The sequence below is a fragment of the Falco punctatus genome (genome assembly GCF_963210335.1).
Source record: "Falco punctatus genome assembly, chromosome: 4".
In the NCBI taxonomy this organism is placed as follows: Eukaryota; Metazoa; Chordata; class Aves; order Falconiformes; family Falconidae; genus Falco; species Falco punctatus.
In genome coordinates, this window is record NC_137583.1 from 93281528 (window position 1) to 93304275 (window position 22748).

At 43.9% G+C, this 22748-nt stretch overlaps 1 protein-coding gene across 1 annotated transcript; it reads left to right on the forward strand.

Moving 5' to 3' along the window:
- Positions 1 to 1131: 1131 nt before the first annotated feature.
- FKBP9 (FKBP prolyl isomerase 9) lies at positions 1132 to 19387 on the forward strand. The gene is made up of 10 exons (XM_080383324.1): positions 1132 to 1518; positions 5246 to 5391; positions 5993 to 6182; positions 6908 to 7053; positions 8286 to 8475; positions 10620 to 10765; positions 12008 to 12194; positions 14091 to 14236; positions 15789 to 15952; positions 17724 to 19387. The coding sequence occupies exons 1-10, from the start codon at positions 1262 to 1264 to the stop codon at positions 17904 to 17906; spliced, it is 1755 nt and encodes a 584-aa protein (XP_080239450.1). The 5' UTR covers positions 1132 to 1261; the 3' UTR covers positions 17907 to 19387.
- Positions 19388 to 22748: the final 3361 nt, after the last annotated feature.

Genomic DNA, 22748 nt, shown 5'->3' on the forward strand with positions numbered 1-22748 from the left:
AAGGATGCTTCGCAGGGCTCGTTAGGAATGTGCATCGTGACTGTTGTTGGAAGGAGAACGTGACTTGTAACTGCAAATCTGGTTATCTTTAAATAGCTGTCTGAGTTGCTAATTTTTTTCACTGGTTAGGTCCTGGAGAAGCAGCTATTTCCTAGCAATATGTCAACCTAATATGAGAACATTTCTGAAAGCACTTTTAAAAACATTTGATTTGGCTGCATCCCTTCTGTTGCTGAGGTGCTGGGCCTGCGAGCCACTGTCTCCCGGGATGCGATGTTCCAGGTGTTTGTCCCCACACCACCGTCCCTGCTTTCAGCCGTTCCTTTTCGCAGTGCTCCACCGAAGTGTGCGTTGTGCTCGTTTAATAATTCACCAATTACAAAATCTTATCGTTGATGTTTCTTAAATACATTATATTCCTAGGTGTGCCTGCGTTTCCTAACAGTTGCCCCAAGCCTGCTGCCATAAAATTCACCGTGTTTCAATAACGTTGTGTTGTTTAACTTCATCTTGTTTGGGGCTTAAATGTTTCACATGCAGATACTGAGTTTTTGGTTTCAAAGACTGAAAAATAGAAACCAGTTAGAACGAGGGAGAACAAATCAAAGTTCTTCCTCACCAGTGCCTGCAAAACCACTGGGAAGGGGATAACCTGCCGGCTGGCATTCGCCGCGCTGGGAGCTTCTCGGGTCATTTTTTTCCCGTGTCATTTGCGAAGTCCCCCTGAGAGGGTGTTGCAAATACCCGTGACGGCCCTGGTGCGCGGCAAGCGGCAGGTGCCCACCCAGCCTCGTTATCTGTGGCGTTTGGCTCTGTAAACGGAACTTTGCCGATGGGATTTGAAATCCACAAGTACAGATCCGTTATACACACCCAAGTATGAGCCCGCGGCGGCGCAGGGAGCCGGGGTGCGGCGGCAGGCAGCAGGAGCCCCGCCGCCGGGCGGCCCGGGGCAGGCAGGGCGCCGAGCCGGGGGGACAGGACGCGCAGCCGCCACGTCGCACCGCCGCCCCCCCGAGCGGCCACGGGAAAGGGGGGGGACGGGCTGCGGGGCGGCGGTGCCGGCGCCGCTCGGCTCCCAGCTGCGCGGCGGGGGTGGGGGGAGCCGGGGCCACTCCTCCCCCGGCCCGTCTGCGAGCGCTGCATCCACGTTTGCAAGTTCGCGGCGGCGGGAGGAGGAGCGGGAGGGCCGGGGCGGGTGCCCCCCACCTCCCTCCTCTCGGCGGCTCAGAGTGCCCTGCGGCCCCGCTCGCAGCTCTCCATGGCGGGGCCGGCGGCCGTGCGGCGGCGGCGGGGCCCCGGCTGCGGCGCCGCGCTGGTGCTGCCGGCACTGCTGGTGAGCTGGGCGGCCTGCCAGGCGCCGCCGGTGCCCGCCGCCCAGCCCCCCGCCGACGGCGCCGACCTCCGCGTCGAGCAGCGCTTCGTGCCCGAGAGCTGCCCGCGGGCCGTGCGGCCCGGAGACTTCGTGCGCTACCACTACCTGGGCGCCTTCCCCGACGGCACCCGCTTCGACTCCAGGTCTGGCCCGCGCGGGGCTCGCCGTGCCCCCCCCGCGGGGCTGGGGGTCGCGGGGCCGCCCCCACGGGGGGCCGGTGGGCGCCGGGAGGTGGCGGCCGGCGCTCGGTCCGCTGCGGCCCCTGGGCGCCGTCGGGTGGCGACGGGTCGGAAGCGGGGCCGTGGGCAGCTGGGCGGCGGCGTGCGAGCCAGAAGGCGGGAGTAGGGGCCAGCACGGCGGGGTGTCTGAAACGGGAAAGGACAACGAGCTGGGGGGCGAGACCCCCGCGGGGCTGGGTCCGGCCCGCAGGGGCTGGCGTGCCCTGGTGGGTCCCCGCCGCGCTCTCGCAGCTGCCTCTCCAAGGTGCGGGCTGGGAGCCTTGTGCTCCGGGAGGGAAGCCCGAGGGATGGTCGGTTAGCCTGCTAAACAGGAGCGTGTGTGGTTCCACGGTATTCAGGGATTTCCTGCCCTTTTGTGCGTTTCCTATGTCTTCTCCAGGCTCCACCCTACTGGAACGTAAACATTCCTGAACAATTATCCTTGCCACAAGTATAAGATTTATCAGGCTGTGCTTACATAGACATTTTTGGATAAGTTACCCTTGAATAAATGTGACCTATGTACAGTGAAGCATCTGGCCGTGTTCCCGCTGTTATTTTGCGATCAAGAAGCCTAAATAGTGGGATCAGGAGATTGTGAAGGATTCCGGTGCTTCTTACAGCTTACTTGTTTTTTTCTTGCTTCATTCATTGTCACTGAGCAAAGTATTACTTTGAAAGAAAAAACAAAATGTATTTTCAGTAATCCTGGTAATCTTCCTTGTGTTTCAAGGAAAATCTACTGCCTTAGGGAAATAACTGTCCTTCAAATTCAGCTCAGCTCTTCCTCTGGAGCTGGCTGTGCTTCAGTACACCCGTAGTGCTGCTTCACCAGCACTTTGCCAGATAAAGCGCAGGATACGGTAGCTGGCAGTTCAGCTGGTGTTGGAGGTTCAGTGAAAAGACATGGCAAGGTCAGTGGATTCTTGAATTGGCAACTGAGTCTTGGAAAATAAGTCTTAACTGCAGATGCGAGGACGCACAAAGGCAGCATCCTCGTGGCTCATTTTACAAATATGCAACAATTGGAAAACCAGCCATGCATTCAGAAATGTGTTTCTGATTTCTACAGATACGTACTGAGGCTCTTTGTACCCTGAGTGGGACCAGCAAATTTCTGCATGGAAGCAGGGCACCTGGAGAGGCTTCCCAGGTGTTGGCTCTTGTGTAATTCCAACTTCCTTGTCATTTGGCTCTGAATTATTCGGGGCAAGACCAGGCTGTGCAGAACTGTGCAGCATTTTTCTCTTTGGGTCCTCTAAATACTGGTAAATAAATAGTAAAGATGGTAGTCTAATCTAACTTGAGTATTTCTGTGGCAGCCTTAATTTCAAAAGGGTGCAGAAAGTCAGGTTTGTTGTGATTTTTCTCTAGATGGCAGCTCACGTTGTCATGCATTTTTGATGATGTCAGGGGTCTGTCCTGTTAAGATAATGGAAAATTAAGAGGGTATTGTGTTCTGGAGGTTAATGGAAGAAATATTTTGGAGTATTTGTTGTAAAATCTTTGAAGTTCCCTGTATACGAGTTAAAAGATATTCAGGCATTTTATACTAAAATTAGCTTATTAGAAAGCCCATTTTTCTACCTGTCTGAGTTGCTATCGTGTTGGGGTTTTTTTGTTGCTTTTTTTTTTTTTTTTTGTAAGTTTATGAAAGTGCTTAACAGCATCAGTTTAGTCAAACACTGTTACGAAATTGGTCTAGAAAATTCTCTGGGTGTTGAACTAAGGGCAGTTTTACTTTGTTTCTTCTTCAGCTGTTGAAAATGCTCTTGAGATGTTACATTATTTTTCTGTATTTCCAAGTAGAAGGCAGTAATACTGCTGTTCTTGTTAGAGGTTGTTGACAAAGTCTTAGTAATCATGACTGTGTCACATAAATTACTAATGTGCCTGTTTATTCTCTCCCCCCCATCAGTGTTTGTATTTTTATTTCCACGTCCATACAATGATTTGCATTTTAAAGCCTGAATTTTATTGCCTAGTCAATCTGCTGTTAATTTGGTAACTTCCACTAATAGAAACTGAATTTGCTTAGTTTTAAGCAATCTGCAAAGTCAGTCCTGCAAAACTGGGTCATCTGTTTGCTGCTTTGTTCAAGTCTCTGCTTAGCATCAACGTTTTCTTAATTGTAGGTTTATTTTTGGAAAAAAACCAACCCTCTTCTGTTTTAGATCCATCCCAGATGTATTGCCAGGCTTTGTCAATTGCTACCATTTTGGGGGGTTTTCTAGAACCTGTTACGTTACTAGTCTCAACATCTTAATTCCATTTTTGTGTGTGTGTAACAGAATTCGTCAGGAGCTAATTTAAATATTTTCCATCCTTGCCTGGGAGTAGGAATATCTGTGCAACCGAAAGTGAATGCTCTGTGCGGAGGGTTGTCTGTTTGAAGGGAAATGTTTGCCAGAAAAAAAAACAACCCACCTTGGAACAAACAGAGAGATCACTCAGAAAAGTATTTGAGGGATTCGAGGCTCTGGGACTGCTAGGAGGCTCAGTATGTTGTGGAAGTGATGTGTACAGTCTTTGAAGGAAAGTTTGACATCATTTCCCTAGTGATATCTAGCTGCTGGCTGCTTTCCAGAATATTTTAGCAGGCAAAGAGGCACAAGCCTTTTTGTACTTATTTTTTCCAAGGCTGCCTTTTATCTGAACTAAAAAAAACAAAAAAAAAACAGACAAAAAGAAAAAAAACCCTTCAAATTATAAAAGGAATTTGAGAAAATGGAAGCAGTAAAAGTTTAAAAATAGGCATGAAGGTTTTGAAATGCCTCCTGTTGTATGTTTAGACACTGCTTCAAAAAATTTACTAGCAGCAGTAATTGAGGCACAGCAAAGTGGGGTCACTGCAGATTTATGGTGGTCAGGCTAACCACGTAAGCTAGTGTTAGTGTTCTGCTCTGGTAACACTGCTGTTTTCCGTCCTCTCTGGAAAACTAAATCGTTTAAGCATCATTTTTTTTACCTTTCAAATGTCCGTGTATTATCGTAGTGGCAGATCATTTAGCTAGTTCTCGTGATTCTTGACCTGGGAAGCCTGCTGTTAAAAGCGTGTCTCTGTGCTTTAAATGAGAGCTGGGAGCGTGGAGGAGAAAATAAGCAACAAACTGGAGAAAATAAATAATCAATTGGCAAATCTCAGAACTATTACTCAAAAAGGCATCTTTTGCCTTTCCTCTTCTCCCACAGACAGTCCCCAACTGTGGTGTCTCATGTTGTAAAGCTCATTGATCTTGCGTGATATTTTTGTGGCATTGCTCACCAAAATCAGTATGCTGAGATCCTACTGTGGGAGCAGTCATCCTTTCATATCTCATAATAGTGTTTAATTTTTCCTTTTCTTCCTTCATTTCCAATGCTGCTTATAGTATTAGTGTGTGAAGTAACTGTTTGTAGTTACGGGCTTCGGATGCCTGCAATATACATTGCGTGCTGCTAGAATGTGTTTCACATAGACGGTGAGCAGTGAACAGAAGGAGAGCTGGGTTGAAGTCTCAGAAACACTTGGATTTGCCCCTTCCCTTAGCAGCGACTCGCCATAAAGTTATGCTAACAGGGCAAGAGGGAGACAAGGGAGACAAAAAAAAAAATATAGCGGTGTGGTGGGTAGATGAACCGCTAATGTTTTTGCCTGCTATTCCCCCTTTAGCTATGACAGGGGATCCACATTCAACGTGTTTGTGGGAAAAGGTCAACTTATTGCTGGGATGGACAAAGCTCTGGTTGGCATGTGTGTGAATGAGCGGCGGTTCGTGAAAATTCCCCCCAAGCTTGCCTACGGAAGTGAAGGCGTCTGTAAGTACCGCAGCGGGCCGGAGCATAGCTGGTTGTGCAAGTGATTGAGCCGAGCAGATAGAAAATGGAGTGACAGGAGAGAAAGGGAGGGACTGGAAGCAGTGAATTTCGGAGAGGTTCTGCCCTGCCGAGGGTTGTTTGTTAAGCCTGTAGCCTAGCCAGTCTCTCCAGGCTCCCTCTGCACGCTGACGGAATTGCTGCTGACTGTAGAGGACCTTCAGCAAACGAACCTTGCCGCTGAAGTGAACTTTTTATTTATACCTACCTCACTGTTAAATACTTACTGTGGCTTGGCGTTGCAGTGCTGCACAAGCTCTTCTCAGTGCCAAAACCAGCTTTGTGCTACAAACTCACAGAGGCAACAAATGCTAAGTCAAGATCAGTTTGCTGGAGAGACATATTTTGTGACAGTTCATGTTGCCAAATATACCCCCTTAAGTAGCTCCATCAGTGACAAGGGGCCAGGGGAATATAAGCATCACAAGGAGTAAGGTGTGCAGTATGTGTGCGTATTTTAGGGTATGCCTGGATAGTTTCCCTTTTCGTGGACGCCATGTAGAAAAAGGGAAATAAACCTGGTTGTGTTGTTTTGCTTTTGCAGCTGGTGTGATACCCCCCAATGCTGTGCTCCATTTTGATGTGCTCCTGATAGATCTTTGGAACTCAGAGGATGAAGTGCAGGTTCAGACTTACTTCAAACCAGAGAAGTGTCCTCGGACAGTCCAGGTGTCGGACTTCGTACGATACCATTACAATGGAACGTTCTTAGATGGGACCCTGTTTGATTCAAGGTATGCTGCTGGGTTGTGTGTCTTTGCATATTTTAATAGGTATCTCATGTCGCTTAAAACCGTCATTTACTCCCCCTTCACTGGTACAACAATTAATGCTAATTGCTCAGAAACACAGAAAATGAAAGGCAGCATCACAGATGTTGGTAATTTATTCAGGGATTAAAGGGCAGCGGTACTGACTCAAACCAAGAAAACAGTACATTATTTCTGCATGGGCATTACCAAACCAGACTTCCCCCCTCCTTTTTTTTTTTTTTTTTTTAAAAATCCATTTCTTCTGTCTGTATTACCATCTATTACATCGATTGCCGTCAGGTAAGATTTTCTATAACCACTGCAGTATAGCTGTTTAAGTTATATACAAGCTTTATAAACTAAGCAGAGCTCATAATGAAATTGAGCTACAAACACTTCCATGCTCAGATGTTATGTTTACACTATGTGTACTTTGTTAAACTTGGGTGGGAAATGATGCTTTAATAATGCCTGCCCTTATGTTTGTGAGCCACTTTTCAAAACCTCTGTTAAGTCCCTGAAGTAGCTAAGTGCTCTGGCAAACACCACCCAGCCAGCCCTTGGTCAATCAAAGAGCAGTGTTTTTGGAGCAGCAAGTTGTGAGTTACATTGAGCGTAGCACGTGGCTTTTAAAGTTTAGTATTGTTCTTTCCTGTGGCTCTCTGACGTTTGGTTGTGGTTTTTGTTTTTTTCCTTTTCATTTTTAGCCATAATCGGATGAGAACTTACGATACCTATGTGGGAATTGGGTGGCTGATTCCTGGTATGGACCAGGGTCTCTTGGGAATGTGCGTAGGAGAGAAGCGCATTATCACAATACCACCTTTCTTGGCATATGGAGAAGAAGGAGATGGTAAAGTTATTTTTTTTTTTAATCCAAGTCATCCATATTTTAAAAGAAACTTGTACTTTGTGTATTTTATATTTATGGGCAGCATTATTACCCATTTCAGACAGATGGACCAAATTGATGGAAAGAGAGGTTCAAAATGTATTACATCCAGGATTGGACTGATTAGGAAGTACAAGATTTTTTTTTAAATTTAAAAGATAAGTTGCTTAACAGACACGTTGTTGTTACAATTGTAATCTTTATATACAGAAATTTTGTTTCATTCAGAGAATATAGTCTGTGATTAATATTTACAGGCTCCAAAAACTTGAATTCAGGTGACTGCATGATTCTTTCAATGACTGCCACAGTGAGCAGAAAACTTTTGAAAAAAAGAAAAGTGTGTTTTTAGTTCCAATTCTGGTGGTTTTTTTGGTTTTTAGGGTGTGTGGAGTTTTTTGGTTTTTTTTTTTGCAACCGATGTCCTATTGATAACTACAAGATGGATCAATTGTCCTGCGAGACTGTGTGCAGCCTGCAGGTCATAGGTCCCCCATGACCCCACAGAGTCCCCTATATTAAATGTGGGGGCAGTTATGTGTAGTTTGGAATTAGAAAATAATCCTTAGATTATTTCTCTTCTCTGATGTTCTAAGGACGTGTCTGTGGTGTGCAAGGTTTCATACCCCTTCCATGACTTCATTACCATTGACTGTGATAGCCAGCTTCAGGGATAACAAAACTTTGTGGAGTTAGGTATTTTGTCACTTTCTTGAGCTCAATGGTTCTCAGTCAAAACAACCCACACTATAACTTGTGTATTGGTGGAAAGGTACTTTCTCACTGAAATACTCAACTCGCCCTTCTTCAGCTTCCATCATATGGTCTCCTGTTTTGATGCTAACAGGATGGGCGGAGCAGATGTACCTAATATGCACTTTCATAAAGTGTGTTGAAAATACCAGTAGACCAAACCCTGCAGCTCAGGTGGAGCTGGGGTGTATTGGCTGAGACGGGTGGTGTTTTCAGTGTGGCAGTGCCATCACAATAGGAAGAGAATGAAATAATTGATTTGGAGAATTGAGTGACAAACCCATGCAGGAAACAAAGAAATGACTGACTAGAAGCAGAATATGCTGATCTGTTTTGGGAGGGGAAGTGCTTGATATTCGGCAGTAGGTTGCTTTTCTTCAACAAACATGTTTAAGCTCTTTCTAGAGCTTACCAATTTTCTGCTCTTAACACTTCTGTAGGTAAGGAGATCCCTGGCCAAGCTTCCCTCGTCTTTGATGTGGTTTTGCTTGATCTCCATAACCCCAAAGATGGTATTGCTGTTGAGAACCAGCAAGTGCCTGAATCTTGCGAGCGGAGAAGCCAGACAGGAGACTTTCTCCGATACCATTACAACGGCACGCTTTTGGATGGCACGTTGTTTGATTCCAGGTAACCAAACCGTTCAGCCCTACAGATCCCGTTTCCAGTTTGACTCGGTCAGTATTGATGATGTGCCCAAATACAATTCTTTGCTTTTCCTTCCTTTTTGAAAATTTTGAGTGGAGTTGGACTCTTTTCTTCTTAAAACTCATAGAAAGCCTTTCAGTATGGGAAGGCACAGACCTGTTTTGTTTTATGATAGTATCACAGACGCCATCTGGGGTTGGTGATCCACCTGGTGAAGCTATGCATGCTTTAGACACGCGTGCCTGGACACTGTGCCGCGGATTTTGTCTGCCAAATCAGTCATGCTACTAAAGAGAGAGAAAATAAATATGATTTCCATGTTCTGTCCTGAGAATTGTGAGTCAGTGTGCTAATGGCTAGTTTGAGGTTAATCTCAAGACAGTCTTTCCATTTGTACATGAAAACGGTTTGCATTTTGAAGGCTACCATCTTTCAAGACTGAATTCAGCAATGGGGTTTCTGTGATAAAGTAAAAGGGAGTGCGGTCACGTCAAGTTGAAAGCTCTCTGAGCACAAGCCTCATGTACAGAATTATATGATGAATAAACCCTTGTAGCTTCCTGTCACTTTTGTTTGCTCTTTAATGAGCAGTACTTTATTTTCCCACTCCAGCTTTCAGAACAGCTGTCACGAGTAGCTAAAAAGAGTTGAAAATGAGCCACTGTAAAACATTTTATGAAATAAACTCACGGAAGAATGCTTAGTCCTGCTGCAGCTGCTGCAAGCTGAAGATCAGGATCAGTTTGCAAACATAAGCTGCTTGGTATGGCATGTGTGCTACTTCCCATGAGGAGGAGTTGGAATTGTATCTCCTGTAATTGAATTGAGGTGTGGCCAAGGTTCAGAATCAGCTTTGACCTCCCTGTTCAGCTACCCAGCTTGGTGGGAGTATAAAAAGCAGACCTGCCTGCATCAGCAGCCATCACTGTAGGCCTTAATTTACAGTGTATGAAAACTTCTAAGTTAAGAACTTAAAGCTTATCCACAGTGCACCTGCCCAGAATCTCTGGTTTTTGAGATGTTGTCTGTAGTCATGAAACAATTTTTGAAAATGGCAGTAGTATTTGTGTTAGAGTTGTTGTTGTCGATAAAGTAGTAAATGCTTTGTAGACAGCAGCCTCTACATCATTCTGAAGGGCTGACAGTTGTTGGAAGGCGTATTGGTTGGAGCATCCTATCCTGGCTTCCTGCAGATTTTACAAGAAGGGCCAATATCTAACAAGTATCTATGAAGAAACAGAGCAGCTAACAATAGTTATTGAAAGTTATTTTCCAGGAGAAAATTTCACAGTAGTACAGGAAGCATGCCAAAAGCACTGCGAATGGCTGGGATTGGGAGCGCTAATGATTCCATCAGGGTCCGTACTGGTCTTGCTCTTTGCCAGAGTTACTTTGTAAGGATGAATTAAAACATTCCCTTCCTTGGGTTGTGCCTTCCTGTAGCATGCCTTGAAGAAAGGCAGAAGACAGACACATCCTTGTATTAAACATCATTTGTTGTTGTAGGCTTGTTTTAGTCTACCATTAGGTATTGAAGCAGATCCTTCGACCTATGTATAAGTGATTGGCATAGTTTGGAAGGGGCAGATAGTGGTGATATTGTTTTGTCATCATGACTCATTTTAATGCTGGGCATACCAGGAGAATTTATTTATCACATCTCCTCCTTGTAGTAGTTGAACGACATAGCTGTGGTTGCAAAATGAGATGGTCTGAAGGGTGTCTCATGAAAACGAATACAAACTATATCTAGTTGATAAACACTTACTAGAGTCAGGGCAGAGGAAAATGTAAAGGAGAAAACATATTTTTTTTGGTTCTTTATCAAAACATGTTTTCTATTTAGTCTAAAATACATAAATAAGCGAGATTTTCTTTCAAGGTATAGTAGAAACGTATCTGCAGGGTCCCTGTACTGGTTGATAAATGACACATGCATCACTGACTGATGAAACTTGGTGGCCTAGATTCACTGAACGTGGTGATTGCATTGTGCCTCGCTGGTGCTGGTTAATGACCGCGTGTTTGACCTTAACTCGTTTAAGAGTTGTGTTGCAGACCTATCGCAAGATTCTGTGTTTCCTTGAGCACACCTGACACTGCTAAAATGCAAATATTTTCCATAGCTACTCACGAAACCGTACATATGACACCTATGTCGGGAAAGGTTATGTGATTGCTGGAATGGATGAAGGTTTGCTAGGTGTATGCACTGGTGAAAAAAGAAGAATAATAATCCCCCCTCATCTTGGATATGGTGAAGAAGGAAGAGGTGAGCTTGACTTTTCGTTCACGTCATCCATAATTAAAGACGTTTCCTTTATTGTTTAGTGCATCTGTATGTAGTTCCATTTTTCTGGCATTTGAAAGGCTTGTGAATTATTTCATTGTTTTTTGAGCATGCAACTAACAGGATTACACCCAGAGTTTGTGAAATTATTTTGATTAGCTAAATAGGTAGGATAGTAAGAATGCAGAACAATCTCACATGTAATTTGGTGACTTGAAATCATTTGGATAATTAGTGTTTCAGGCAGGCTGGTGCTTGGTGATCTGAACTCATTTGGATAATCAGTGTTTCAGACAGACTGGTACTTGGATGCCAGGAGCTTTGCAGCATGAGATCTTCCTTCCTGTGTGTCTTAACGAGCTCTGTATGCTAAAGGACTTAATTGTGTTAAGTTTTCTTCCCCGTTCCATCCACTGGCACAGATTTTGTGGACTCCACTAAGCTGCCTCTGTAAATGGTGGATGCATGTAACAGCAACGTATCTGTGTGTTTATAACATAATTAACATTCCTTTGGGAGAACTCATCAGGACCTAAAAAGATTGCCGGGAGAGGTGGAATATGATAACCCTTCTAGCCAATCACAGTTTTATGGCTGGTGTTTCGAAAGGTACCTCCTGGGATGTTATTTGGAAGAAGTGACTTTGAAGAAAAGCCCCTCTTCTGGGAATGCACATTTTGTGCTGTTGTTTTGGGAATTAGACTCCTCTGCCAGCAGACCCCATTGCTAGGTCTGGGCGTGTCTGTCAGTCCTGGTAATGCAATTGCACGTTACCCTGGGAAGAAGTTTCTTGCTGTCAGAACATTTCAAGGAAATGTAACCTTTTGGCATAATGGCATTCCTTGAAGCATGAGAAGTCCTACAAGAATTTTGATGATCCATAACCGAATGGTACGTGAAACACAAATCGGTTATTTAGGATAGTCACAGGAAGTACATGGTTATTGCTTCACTTCTGCGTAATTTTTGAATTCAGAATAATGGAAATTTTTTCCTTCACTGTTGAACTAAGTGCGCATTTAGTTCTCTTCCCTACATGGGATGCAGCTTGCATCTGTTGTATACAGACGATATGTAATCTTTTAATGCTGAATGAGAAGAGCAAAATGACTCCATAGCAGACACAGTGGGAATACATATTCCTGCAGGGTGCAGTACCTGCTCATCATCTGCCTGTTTGGGTACCATTTCTTTCTCTACTCACCTAATTTGCTTCCTATTTAGGAAAGATTCCAGGATCTGCAGTGCTGGTCTTTGACATCCATGTGATTGACTTCCACAACCCCTCAGATTCGGTCGGCATTACTGTTAACTACAAACCTTCCAACTGCACCGTACTGAGTAAGAAGGGAGATTACTTGAAGTATCACTACAATGCTTCGCTCCTGGATGGTACTTTGCTAGACTCAACGTAAGTGTGTCGCCTGGTAAAGAAAATATCCCTAGCAGCCGTGAAAGCGGAGTGAATTGCCTGCAAAGCAGGCTTGCAGGGAAAACAGAATCTTAAAGTAAAAACTTGAGTATTTAAGTAGGATGTATTTTTCTTTTTATGTCTGCCTGCCTAAGATACATAGGAGGAAGAAAAGAAAAAGGCAGTCTGTCACAGTATAATGAGAGAACTGGGAACAAAGAGGATGTAGGAGTGTATTGGAGAAGAACATAAACACTGCAGGTGGAACGATGAAACGTTGCCTGCATAGTGGTCTGTTAAAACAGGCTAATTCAGGTATTGGGGCCAGTCGTACTAGAATAACACAGGGCTCACCATGAGTGAGATCTCCAAGTTTATTCCATTCCCTAGGTAGGATTTGCACTCTGTGCTGATTCAGCGCTCCTGAGAGCTTGACAACTCGGTGTTGTCTTGTTAAAGCTGTCTTGAGTGTGGCTTATAGTAAATGATCCCCTGTCATCTGTACCACACGTGGTGCTAGTTTTCCTGTATTGTAGTGTAATTGTTGTAAGTGTCAGCATGGAGAAACTATCAGAGGGCTTGGTCTTGACTGGGGTGATAATGTTGCTCTTCCTGCTTCCTGTTGACGGTAGGTTTATGAGGGAAGCAAGAGATTGCTCCAATCAGTCTCATATAGAACTAAAGCGAGCCCACTGCACTGATCACTGCAGCTACAAGAATACTTCTGCTAGCTTTTTTTCTGCCTTCACCTTTTTGATAGCAAAAGTCATCTGAATAGTATTTTATTTTTGGAAGGGAAGTTGGGAAAAGCTATTTTTAAACAGGCTGTAATTAACACAGGAAGCAGCTCATAGTTCTCACAGTGTACACAATAGCTTGCAGAACTGAAAAGCTGGCTTACATTAAAGCACATGATGTGATGTGTAGGCATTTATGTACTCAAGTAACGTGTTTGGATTCAAAACACCTTTTATACGGCAGGAATGCTTAATTCCCATTTTGTAGCAGAAGCCAAAGGATGTCAAGACTGTCTTACTCGTAGCAGTTTATAGAGAATCAAAGATCATGAATCTTGTGCTCCTCATTTTAAGGCTGACCTCCTAGACACTGAATTATTTTTTTTCCAAATAATACTCTGTTGTACAAGCATGTCCTGCAGTGGTACAGCCAAGCCAAGTAACCAAAGGAAGGAGACCGACAGAAGAAAGGGTCCAGCTGTTGTGACACATACCGTGTAAAAAGTCTTAGCACCGCACATTGTGCTTCTGGAATTACAATACACGTTTAACGTCTGGGGTTTTAACTCGTGATAGTTTCTAATTCTAGAAATTAACCACCAGCACCGAGGTATAATACAAAATATAATACAAATAACAGTAGTAGTAGTATGCTTCCAAGCTGTCTTGGGTGAGTGACTACTACATTATATTGACTGATTTCATTAAAGGGATGCTGCTCCATGTGAATGCACCCAGATCCTTGTAGGTTGGTAGCTCTGGGGCAAGTGCACATCTGAATTTTTACATCTGCTAAAAAGTCCAATTCATTTGCTCAAAGTATGCGAAAGGCAAAAGGCCTTACTTTGAGATGAAACACTTTGGGGGTTTAATTGGCAGGATTAATGGTTTTACTTAGATTTCATTGCAGAAGCCTATAACTTCAGTAGCAGGGGACTTGTCAACAGTAGGGACACTTCTGTTTGGTGTTGGCTGTAACTTGCTACCTGCAGTTACTAGCAGGTAGCTGCTTGGTAGAACAGAGCATTGGGCATGAAGCTAGTTTTTGGCAGTGACAGAACACTAACTAGAAGCTTCTATTTCTGTGGTAATTTTGAACAACAGAAGTTCTGTATTATATGTTGAGCGGTTTTTATGTTTTTCTTTCCTTCTTCTCCAGACACAGCCTTGGCAAGACCTACAACATAGTTCTGGGATCTGGGCAGGTGGTGGTGGGGATGGACATGGGCCTTCAAGACATGTGTGTTGGGGAACGACGAAAAGTTGTTATTCCACCTCATCTTGGTTATGGAGAAGATGGAGTTGGTGAGTGAAACCTATTGCACACCTACTTAGCATCTCTTGAGTAACTGAAACACAAGTACGCATGTTTTGTTGCTTGCTGTGCATTAGGACAGAAACTGAGGGTCTCTTAGCTGCCTGAATGGGATTTTTTCAGAGGATTTTCATTTCATAATTTTAGACAACCTCCCACATTCCCCAGTGACATGAACATACTGTCTGTGTGGCGTTTTTAAGTCGTACTGTTAACTGTGGCCAATGGAAAGACCATCCCAGTACAAAAGGGAACACCCTTCCCCCCAGTGATGTTGCTTTGTCGTGACAGAAAGCTCCAGGCACGCTGGTGTTGCAGAGGGGTGTAAACACTGTTTTCCATGTAAACAGTGTATCTAGGGAATTGTGTAGTCGTGTTTGGACATGCGACATGTTATTCAGGAAACAAAATTGAAAGGGACCGTTCAGCACTAATTCAGACAATTCAAAGAGAACTCAAAATTCAGAAGCTACGTAAACTGAATGTGAGATACGAAACAGTGTATTGGTGCTGTTGAAACCCCAACTCCAATACATTTAGGACCCTTTGCTCCGCTTCAGAGCATTGAGTCTTACCAGTTTTTAATGGCAGGGACAACAATAATGAGAAGAACAATGTAGAAGCAACAAGAACTTTCGTATCCTGGTATGTGGGGTTGTTAGTGGCCTTGTGAGTTACAAGGCTCGAGGGAAAGGAGTCTGTCAGGAGATCACCAAGATCAAACTGTGATTTGTATGGAAACTGTTGCGTAAGTTGCTGTGTTCTCTGAATAGCTCCAGAACAGTTTGTATTAATTTATAAAGACTGTCTGTCAGGCATCATGTGTCAAGCTTAATGGAGAACTAGTTTGTGATATAATAGATGAAGAAGCATTTTCACTTGTGTCTGTCTTCCATGAAAAATTGAGTATTTTTTATATATGCAACCTTTTATATTGTTGTATCAAATTGCATAGTTATATATAAGAAGTTGAAAATTTCCTCATAGCATAAAAAGCCTGCTGTGTTAAACACCTGTCATAGATATCTGCTGTAATTCAAATTACGTTCGCTGTAGATGGCCTGAAACATTGCATGGCTTGTGTTTTGATATATACCCAGATATCTGCAGAGATTGCTTGTTTGCTACTGGACAGAAGTTAGAGGTGACCTCAGTTTTCTTTTTCAAGGGTAAATTAGCTCCTTCCGTGCTTTCATTGAGGTAACATCCCCAGCTGTCTCAAGACTGTTGAGTCTGTCAGTAGCACCTCAATACACGGTGTATCAGTGAGATAAAGGAAAATGGAATAATTCCTGCAGTTTTACCTTTATAAGTAAAAAATTGGGTGCAGTTTTATTATGAATGCTTCTCTTATATTATGATCACCTCTGCTGAAGTGAGCAGGAAGATTTGGTGGGCTTGGCATCACAGGGCTTTTGGGGATAACAGCAGAGAAGTACCTGTTGGAGCAGAAAGAGACATTTAATTATGGATTAAAAGGAAATATGCCCTTCAGTCTAAGTGAGGATAAATACCCTTCTTTGACGCTTGTTTTTGTGACAGAAGGAGAAGTGCCTGGTAGTGCTGTGTTAGTTTTTGACATCGAACTGCTGGAGCTGGTGTCAGGCTTGCCTGAAGGGTACATGTTTGTATGGAATGGGGAAGTCTCTCCCAATCTTTTTGAAGAAATAGACCAGAATCACGATGGAGAGGTTCTTTTGGAGGAGGTAAGCTGAAACAATGAAAACACTTGCAGTCATTTTCTCCTACCACCACCATCAAGATGTTTTCTCCTACCACCATCAATGGTATTGAAGAATGGGATCTCCCCTCTTCCCCTCTCCTTCTGATGTGGTGTGTGTTGTCAAGATAACAGGAAGGCAGTGTGTCAGTTAAAACATGGTTATTTAGCCTTAGAGATAGAACCCAAAGAGATGTAAGAATGGCCGTACTACCTAAGATCGTTACTATTGTAAACATTGTCTCCTTGGTCAACCACAGATGCTTAGGGCACAAGTGTAAGAGGCAGAGTTAGGATTCAACGATCCTTCGCTCTATCAGCCTTCTCAGTGTCTGTAAGTGGAAGTTTATGGTGAAATCTTGAGCCAAAGCTGAGCCTGCAGCAGTGCATCCAGGGACTCTAATCACTTCCGAAGCCTGGCAGTGCCTGCGGCCGCTCCTCCCACAGGTGAATTGTGTGCTGTGTGAACAAGTCCTGCCCCTTGCTTGCTTTTAAATTAAATCTGCGGTGTGAGAATGTCTTTGGGTGCCCTGACTGAAAGCTGCTTGCCTTTGCCACACCATCTCTGACAGTGTAAACCTCCGTGAGGTTTTCCTCTGCGTTTTCTCTTAACTGAGGAGTTTTATTTTTTTATTCTCAAGTTGTGTTTGTCACCTTTCTCTATCGTTCTGTTTTGTGTCCTTCCTCGCTGGTGCAGTGCTGCTCGCAGCGCTCAAGGGGCAGACTGTGGTCATGTAGAACAGCGTGAGATACCTTTGAGCATTTTAACAAGCCACTGGGGTAGAAACAAAATCTTGTTTTCCCCTTTCCTAGCACTGTCTTCCATCTCCTTCCTTCCTTCTCCATCCTCTCTCTTGTGTTTACCTACACTTTTGCCCTTGCAGAGGAGAAAAGAGCTTTTACCAGTCTAGAGAATGAGTGAGGTAGGATGTGAGTGCTGTTATCCACATCCTTTTGGGCAAGGAGGAGAAGGAGAAGCCAAGGAGATAGGGGAGGATGCTTGGCCTAAAAGGTGTAAATGAGTGTCAGCAGTAGCTGTCATTGCTGGAGCTTATTTAACACGTAGCGCCAGAGATAACAGTAATTGGAAAAGTTGTCTTTGATTGTGGACTTTCTGGTTTTTTGCAATCCAACATTACGGCTCTGTCATGTTTAATCACCTTGAATAGCTTCATCATCTGTATCAGGAAAAGGATGTTTTAGGGAAAACTAACCTTACAACCCTGCAGCCTTCCCCACCGTGAAGTCACCTGGGAGTTGTAATGCCTGAAGCTACTTTAACAAATCTCATGGTATCCTGATACTTAAAGTCTCATTTCTGTGTTTCATCCTTTTTTCTTGTGTGTTGTTTCTTGTAAGGCACAGGTGTGTGTCTGTTTTGCAGTATGAGCTTTTTGTATCGGCATGTGAAATTAAACCCCCTCTGTCCATACAGATCTGTTCCTGTGTCACTGTTAAACTTATCTACCCCCTAAACTGTGAAGAAGAACTTTTCTTGTTTCCAGGACCCACTGGAATAAGTGAGGAAATCCCTGCTGAGCTTCACAAAGAGTGATTTAACCTCACGTGTCTGTCCTAATTAGTCCAATTTAGGTTGCGAGCTTCATAGGATAGTAACAGTGTACTTTTACATATGCTTAATGAGCAGGAAAATGCTGAGTAGTCAACAACAAATAAATGCTACTTCTGTAAATACTCTTTGGTTTTAAATGTCTGTTTCATTGTGAGCTGTTTTCTCCTCCTTCCCCTCCACGTAGTTTTCAGAGTACATTCAAGCTCAAGTTGATTCTGGCAAAGGAAAACTAGCTCCTGGGTTTGATTTTGAAAAGATTGTTAAAAATATGTTCACCAATCAAGACCGGGATGGAAATGGTAAAGTTACCGCTGACGAATTCAAGTTGAAAGACCAGGAGGCCAAAGAGGAACACGATGAACTGTAAAGAGAAAAAAAAAAAAAGAGTCCTGAGCTGAGCTACTGTTTGAACGCGTGTACTGGAAGGGGTTTTGGCCAGCATGTTTCTGAAAGGTTGGGCCTCGGGTCGGCAGCCTGCCTCTGCCCGTGCCTGTGTGCGGGCAGGCTGTTAAAATAGGAAGAGATTTTCCGTTGGAATTGTTAGGTATATTTGAACAAAAGCGTGAAGTGCCTCAAGGTAGGGCCTATCAACAGACGGAGTGTACTGCCGTTCGTGGTGTTGTGAACCACGCGGTCTGTTTCTGTGCTAAAGATCCGACGTTCTCGTTGAACAATACATACTCGCTTGGATGGGTGGACGGATGGCAGGGAGGAAACTTACCAAGTGCTTTTGAAAGAGTTTTAAAAAACCTTCTGTATACAAAATATTTGTGCGGAGGGACAAACCAGAAAATATTCCCCATGAAAATAACCTGCAAAAATTGCCAGCCGTTGAGCCCTGTACCTTTCAGAAGGCACGAGCACCCTTTCCAGTCACTAAACAAACCCATCCGGATATTTGCCAGCAGGAACTCAGATTTGCAAATCGCAGACCATGCGAACGATAGCTATGCCATTGCGAAATTTCCGTAAGCTGTGAATTGAATTAAACAGGCCTAGAATTGTAACTGTGTCTGCATTGGGTTTTTATCTTACAAAATAAAAGTTTGCTGCCATCTGTATTGTATTTAACTAATAGCCTTGACTCTTGGAGCGTTGAAACAGTGTTCCCATCAGGGATTCCCAAACCTTTCTAGTTGCAACCCTATTTATAGTTTTGTTAGACTTTTAAATATTAGTATTATGGGGTCCAAATACTGTCATGAATGCTGGATACAGTTGATTTTGTGTTGGACTTCTGTCTCCTATTTTGGGAATTGTTAGACTACGGAGTAAGTATTTAGAGTTTACACAGCAGAGCAGTCTGGCACGGTGAACAAACAAAAAGACAGTGATAGAATCAAGAAACAGACCCATCTGCTTGTGTCTGCAAACATTCTGGCCTATCCCTCAGCACAAGATCAGCCCTGGGAGTGTTGTTTTAGATTGTGTGAACTCTGGAGATGATCACCTGTGAGATCTGTAAGTGTAACAAGCTGTTTGGCAGGGCATACACTGAACAGACATAATTTTTCTGGAAGGCCGAGTGATCCCCCGCAGTACATGACATATAACGAGCACAAATACATATAGTGAGACACTGTCAGAGACAAGTAGAAAGGGAGTTGTGTTTCTGTTCTATGCTTTGTGCCTAGTTTCTTGCTTCTCTTGATCTGTACATATGGGTTAAGCTCCCCCAGATGCTTTTTCTAAAAATTTGTATTTCCATTGGACGAAAACATTTTGTATCTGTTTTTAATACGGTTGTTACAGAAAGTACAGTGCAGTGAACTATTTTTGTTTTAGTTTGATACCATGAAATGTTGGGTAACTGATCTGTTTGGTAAATAAAATGTTGATCAACTATTACTTTTAAAGTTTTTTTTTTTTCCTGACATTTTGATGAGTTGGGAGCTTGAGTCGAACTAAATACCCTTCATGCAGGTCTCTTCTCTTGCACGAAATGGGCTCGTCCTGAGTGCGTTCAATATTGCTATTGATCTTCATGAAAAATATTTTAAACTAAGATTATTTGATTCAAAATAATAAACCACAATAAAAAAATATTTTTTTTCATACTTCACATGGGTGAAGTAATTTTTTGGCTTCAGGAGGCATTTCCTAAATGGCCCATCCCATACTGCCGTCAGCTGGGAGGGTGACGTTTCTCTTGGTCGGGGACTCTTAAGTCTCTCATTGAATGAAGTAAGAAACAACATTGCATTCCCCAGGCCAGCAAAAGCAAACTCCCTGGGCTCTGTGTCTGGGGTTTGGTGTTGTCACTTCACCTGCAGCTCAGAAAGCGCCTGTATTGCGTGTGAAACGCTGGAGGTCTGGGCTAGTTTGGGCTGCATGTAAATACCGGCCTTTTACAGCAGGCGTGAGTATTGCGAGTATCCGTGAACGGTGCTTGCAGCCCAAAGGCTGATGTCCTGAACGGCTCATGGAAGCGCTGCCGTCCTGCAAAAGCTTTCTCAGGAGACTGTCGCACAAAATTTTCCCTTTCATTTTATTGGGCAGTAGGTTGCTCGCTTGTTGCTGTGGCTCGAAGGCACGGCTTGGGCACGCTTACGGAGCGGAGGTGGGGAGCGGGGCGCCAGCTGGGATGTGGGTGCTGCCAGCAGCAGCGCTCGGCATCAGAGCAGCTCCCTGCCCTGGTCTCATAAGCACCCCCAGATCCCAAGTCTGCCTCCTGGGTATCCAGAATTGTTTTATCCAAGAAAATCTTCATGAATGGCTCATTCTGCACAAGGGATCGTTCCAGATGGTTCCCAGGAGGTGGTCGGAAGGGTTCCTAGTAAACCAGGACAGCAGAGTTGTTCTGTGGGACAGATAGCCAGGCAAAAAGCTGCACCACGCACAGAAGCACAGCCTAATCCCAAAGATTGCTGCACCAGATTTTTTTTGGAAGCACACATCGGTGACAAGATAGCAGGTATGACTACCAGTGCCACCAGCTAGGATGTAAGGACATCTGAAATTCTCATTCCATGGCTCCTTAGGCCTTAGCAACGTGGCTTGTCATCTGTCTAAATAATGTTTTTCTGTCAAGAGGAAGTTTTTGTTGCCCTCTCACACCCCACCCCCACCCAGTCTGGAGGCTGCCATTTTGGCAATGAGAACGCAGCTTTGGGGGAAAGCACAGGATAAATGGACAAACTTGCTGCAAAATAATGATATTTATGCTGGGCATTTGCTGGCCCAGGCAAAGCCAGGAGAAGCCAGGACTACCTGGCCGCATTAGGCTAAACAGCGTAAAATACAGAATTTTGGATTGCTGACATAGACCCTGTCAGTTCTTTTCCTTTCTGTTGGCAGCTGGTGGCTCCCCCCTCAAGGGAATGCTCGGGGCCACCTTCCTTCTCTGAAAAGGGCTCCACTTACCTTCAATCCTCTGCCCATTGCTTCTCAGGGAGCACATGGCAGCTCTTCAACAGCACGGGCAGTCTGCCTGCAGGTTAGCCAAACCAAGCCTGGGGCAGGGAGAGCTGGCTGGGAACTGAAATGGTGCTGGTATGGACTGGGAGAGCTCAGCACCACCCCCCACACCTCTAGCTCCCTCAATCCATAAATCCCCCTGGGTCACCATCCTGTTAGAGGGGGTGGTGCATGTTAGAGCTTATGGTGGGTGAGGATATAAGGGGACTTATTTTCTACCTCCAAGCGTAAAATATTTTTTTTTTAGGCAGAAAGTATGTTTAAATCTTTAAAAAAGTATTTTTCAAGAAAGTATCTCTTTAGATACTTTTTTACATTCTTAACTGAGATAGCATATTTAGAAAAGCAGGTGATAACTGTTCAAGGGTCGTTAATAGCCAGATGGAAACGGATGGTTTACGTAGTGAGAGGCTCCCCGCAGCCAGGCTGCCGCCAGTGAAGCATCCGGGTGCTGTTCTCAGAGCCGGGCACCTGCCTCCCGTTAGGCAAATGGGTGATGAAAGGAACCTGCCTGCACCCAATGCTGGCAACTCTCTACTGGGTTGTCAGAGGCTCAGTGGAAGAGAAAAGGAACATGGGTGTGTACCCAGAAAAAAACAGGTATTTATAAATATTTTTTTATGTGATTTTTTTGTTGTTGTTCTAAATTGACAGTAATACTTTCTGCTGTATGTTTGCCTGTTCCAAGTATATTCTGAAATAATACTTGAATCAGAGTTTGCAGTTGTTGAACTAAAATATTATTTTTTTCTGTATGAAAAAATACTGAGATTTTCCTTTAAGCTTTAAAATGGCATACTGAGCTGGTACTTGGTGCAAGTTTTTGGCTCAGGTCAGGACTATTAGTATGTGTCTGACAGTAAGAGGACATTTGAGCTGGCTGCAACACCCACTCAGAAGGAGGAAATATTCTTGGCTAAATAAAGGTCCCAAATACTCGACCTTGGGCATGTGCGACAGACAGACAGATATTGTGAGTAGAGGGGGGGAGGAAAAAGTAACAAATTCACTTAACTTTGCTGCTTATTCGTGGGTTTAAACTTTAGATACACTCTGTTGGCTATGGGAAAATGGTCTGGGAAACATATGATACCTTTCTTTCTAAACTGAATCATAAATGAAATATACTTTTAGGGTTGCAAAATATTTCTCATTAGAAATCTGATTTAGAAAGGCATACTGTGAATAGTATCTCTTTCCTCAAACGGAGTGCAAAGCCTGGCTAGCAGTTACAAGAATTGGACTCACTGGAGAAGGATGGCTTAACCTGTAGTGTTCGTTTTGTTTGCAGTTAATTTTATTGATGGTTTTGGAGAGGCAACTGATAATATCAGTTCTTATCTCTAGCCAGCAGAGTAGCGCTAAAAAGATGGGATTTTGAAAAAGTGGAGGATATCCAAAAATGTATCTTATGTTTTCCCTTAACTAACATATAAGCAAGAGTTACAGTTGGCAGCGGGATGTGGGATGATGAAAGGACACCGATGATCTGTACAGCACTATGTAGGTTTTTTAAATCAGACCTCCTGGTTCAGGTTGATCATGTAAATAACTGTTTTTTCTAGAAAGCTGTATGTACAGCATTTTGAGAAGTTATTTGGCATGTAGATACCCTTTGTACAGGAAATGGTTTCTATCAGGTAATTGCAACGTGGCTTAGTTGCTCTGAAGTCCTAACAAAGGTTTGCTGTGCTGGTAGAGCCTTAAGGCAGAATTGGAGACTGATGGGATTTAGTGAAAGGAGAAAGGTGTGCTGGAGCTCCTAACTTACCTGCCTCCTTGTGGAAGGGCA

What these genes read in the sequence shown, in the direction of transcription:
- FKBP9 (XM_080383324.1), top strand. Translation starts at nt 1,262, where the DNA reads ATGGCGGGGCCGGCGGCCGTGCGGCGGCGGCGGGGCCCCGGCTGCGGC. An exon ending in CTACGGAAGTGAAGGCGTCT is followed by an intron (nt 5,392 to 5,992) that starts GTAAGTACCGCA and finishes TTGCTTTTGCAG; the next exon opens with CTGGTGTGATACCCCCCAAT. An exon ending in TTATGGAGAAGATGGAGTTG is followed by an intron (nt 14,237 to 15,788) that starts GTGAGTGAAACC and finishes TTTTTGTGACAG; the next exon opens with AAGGAGAAGTGCCTGGTAGT.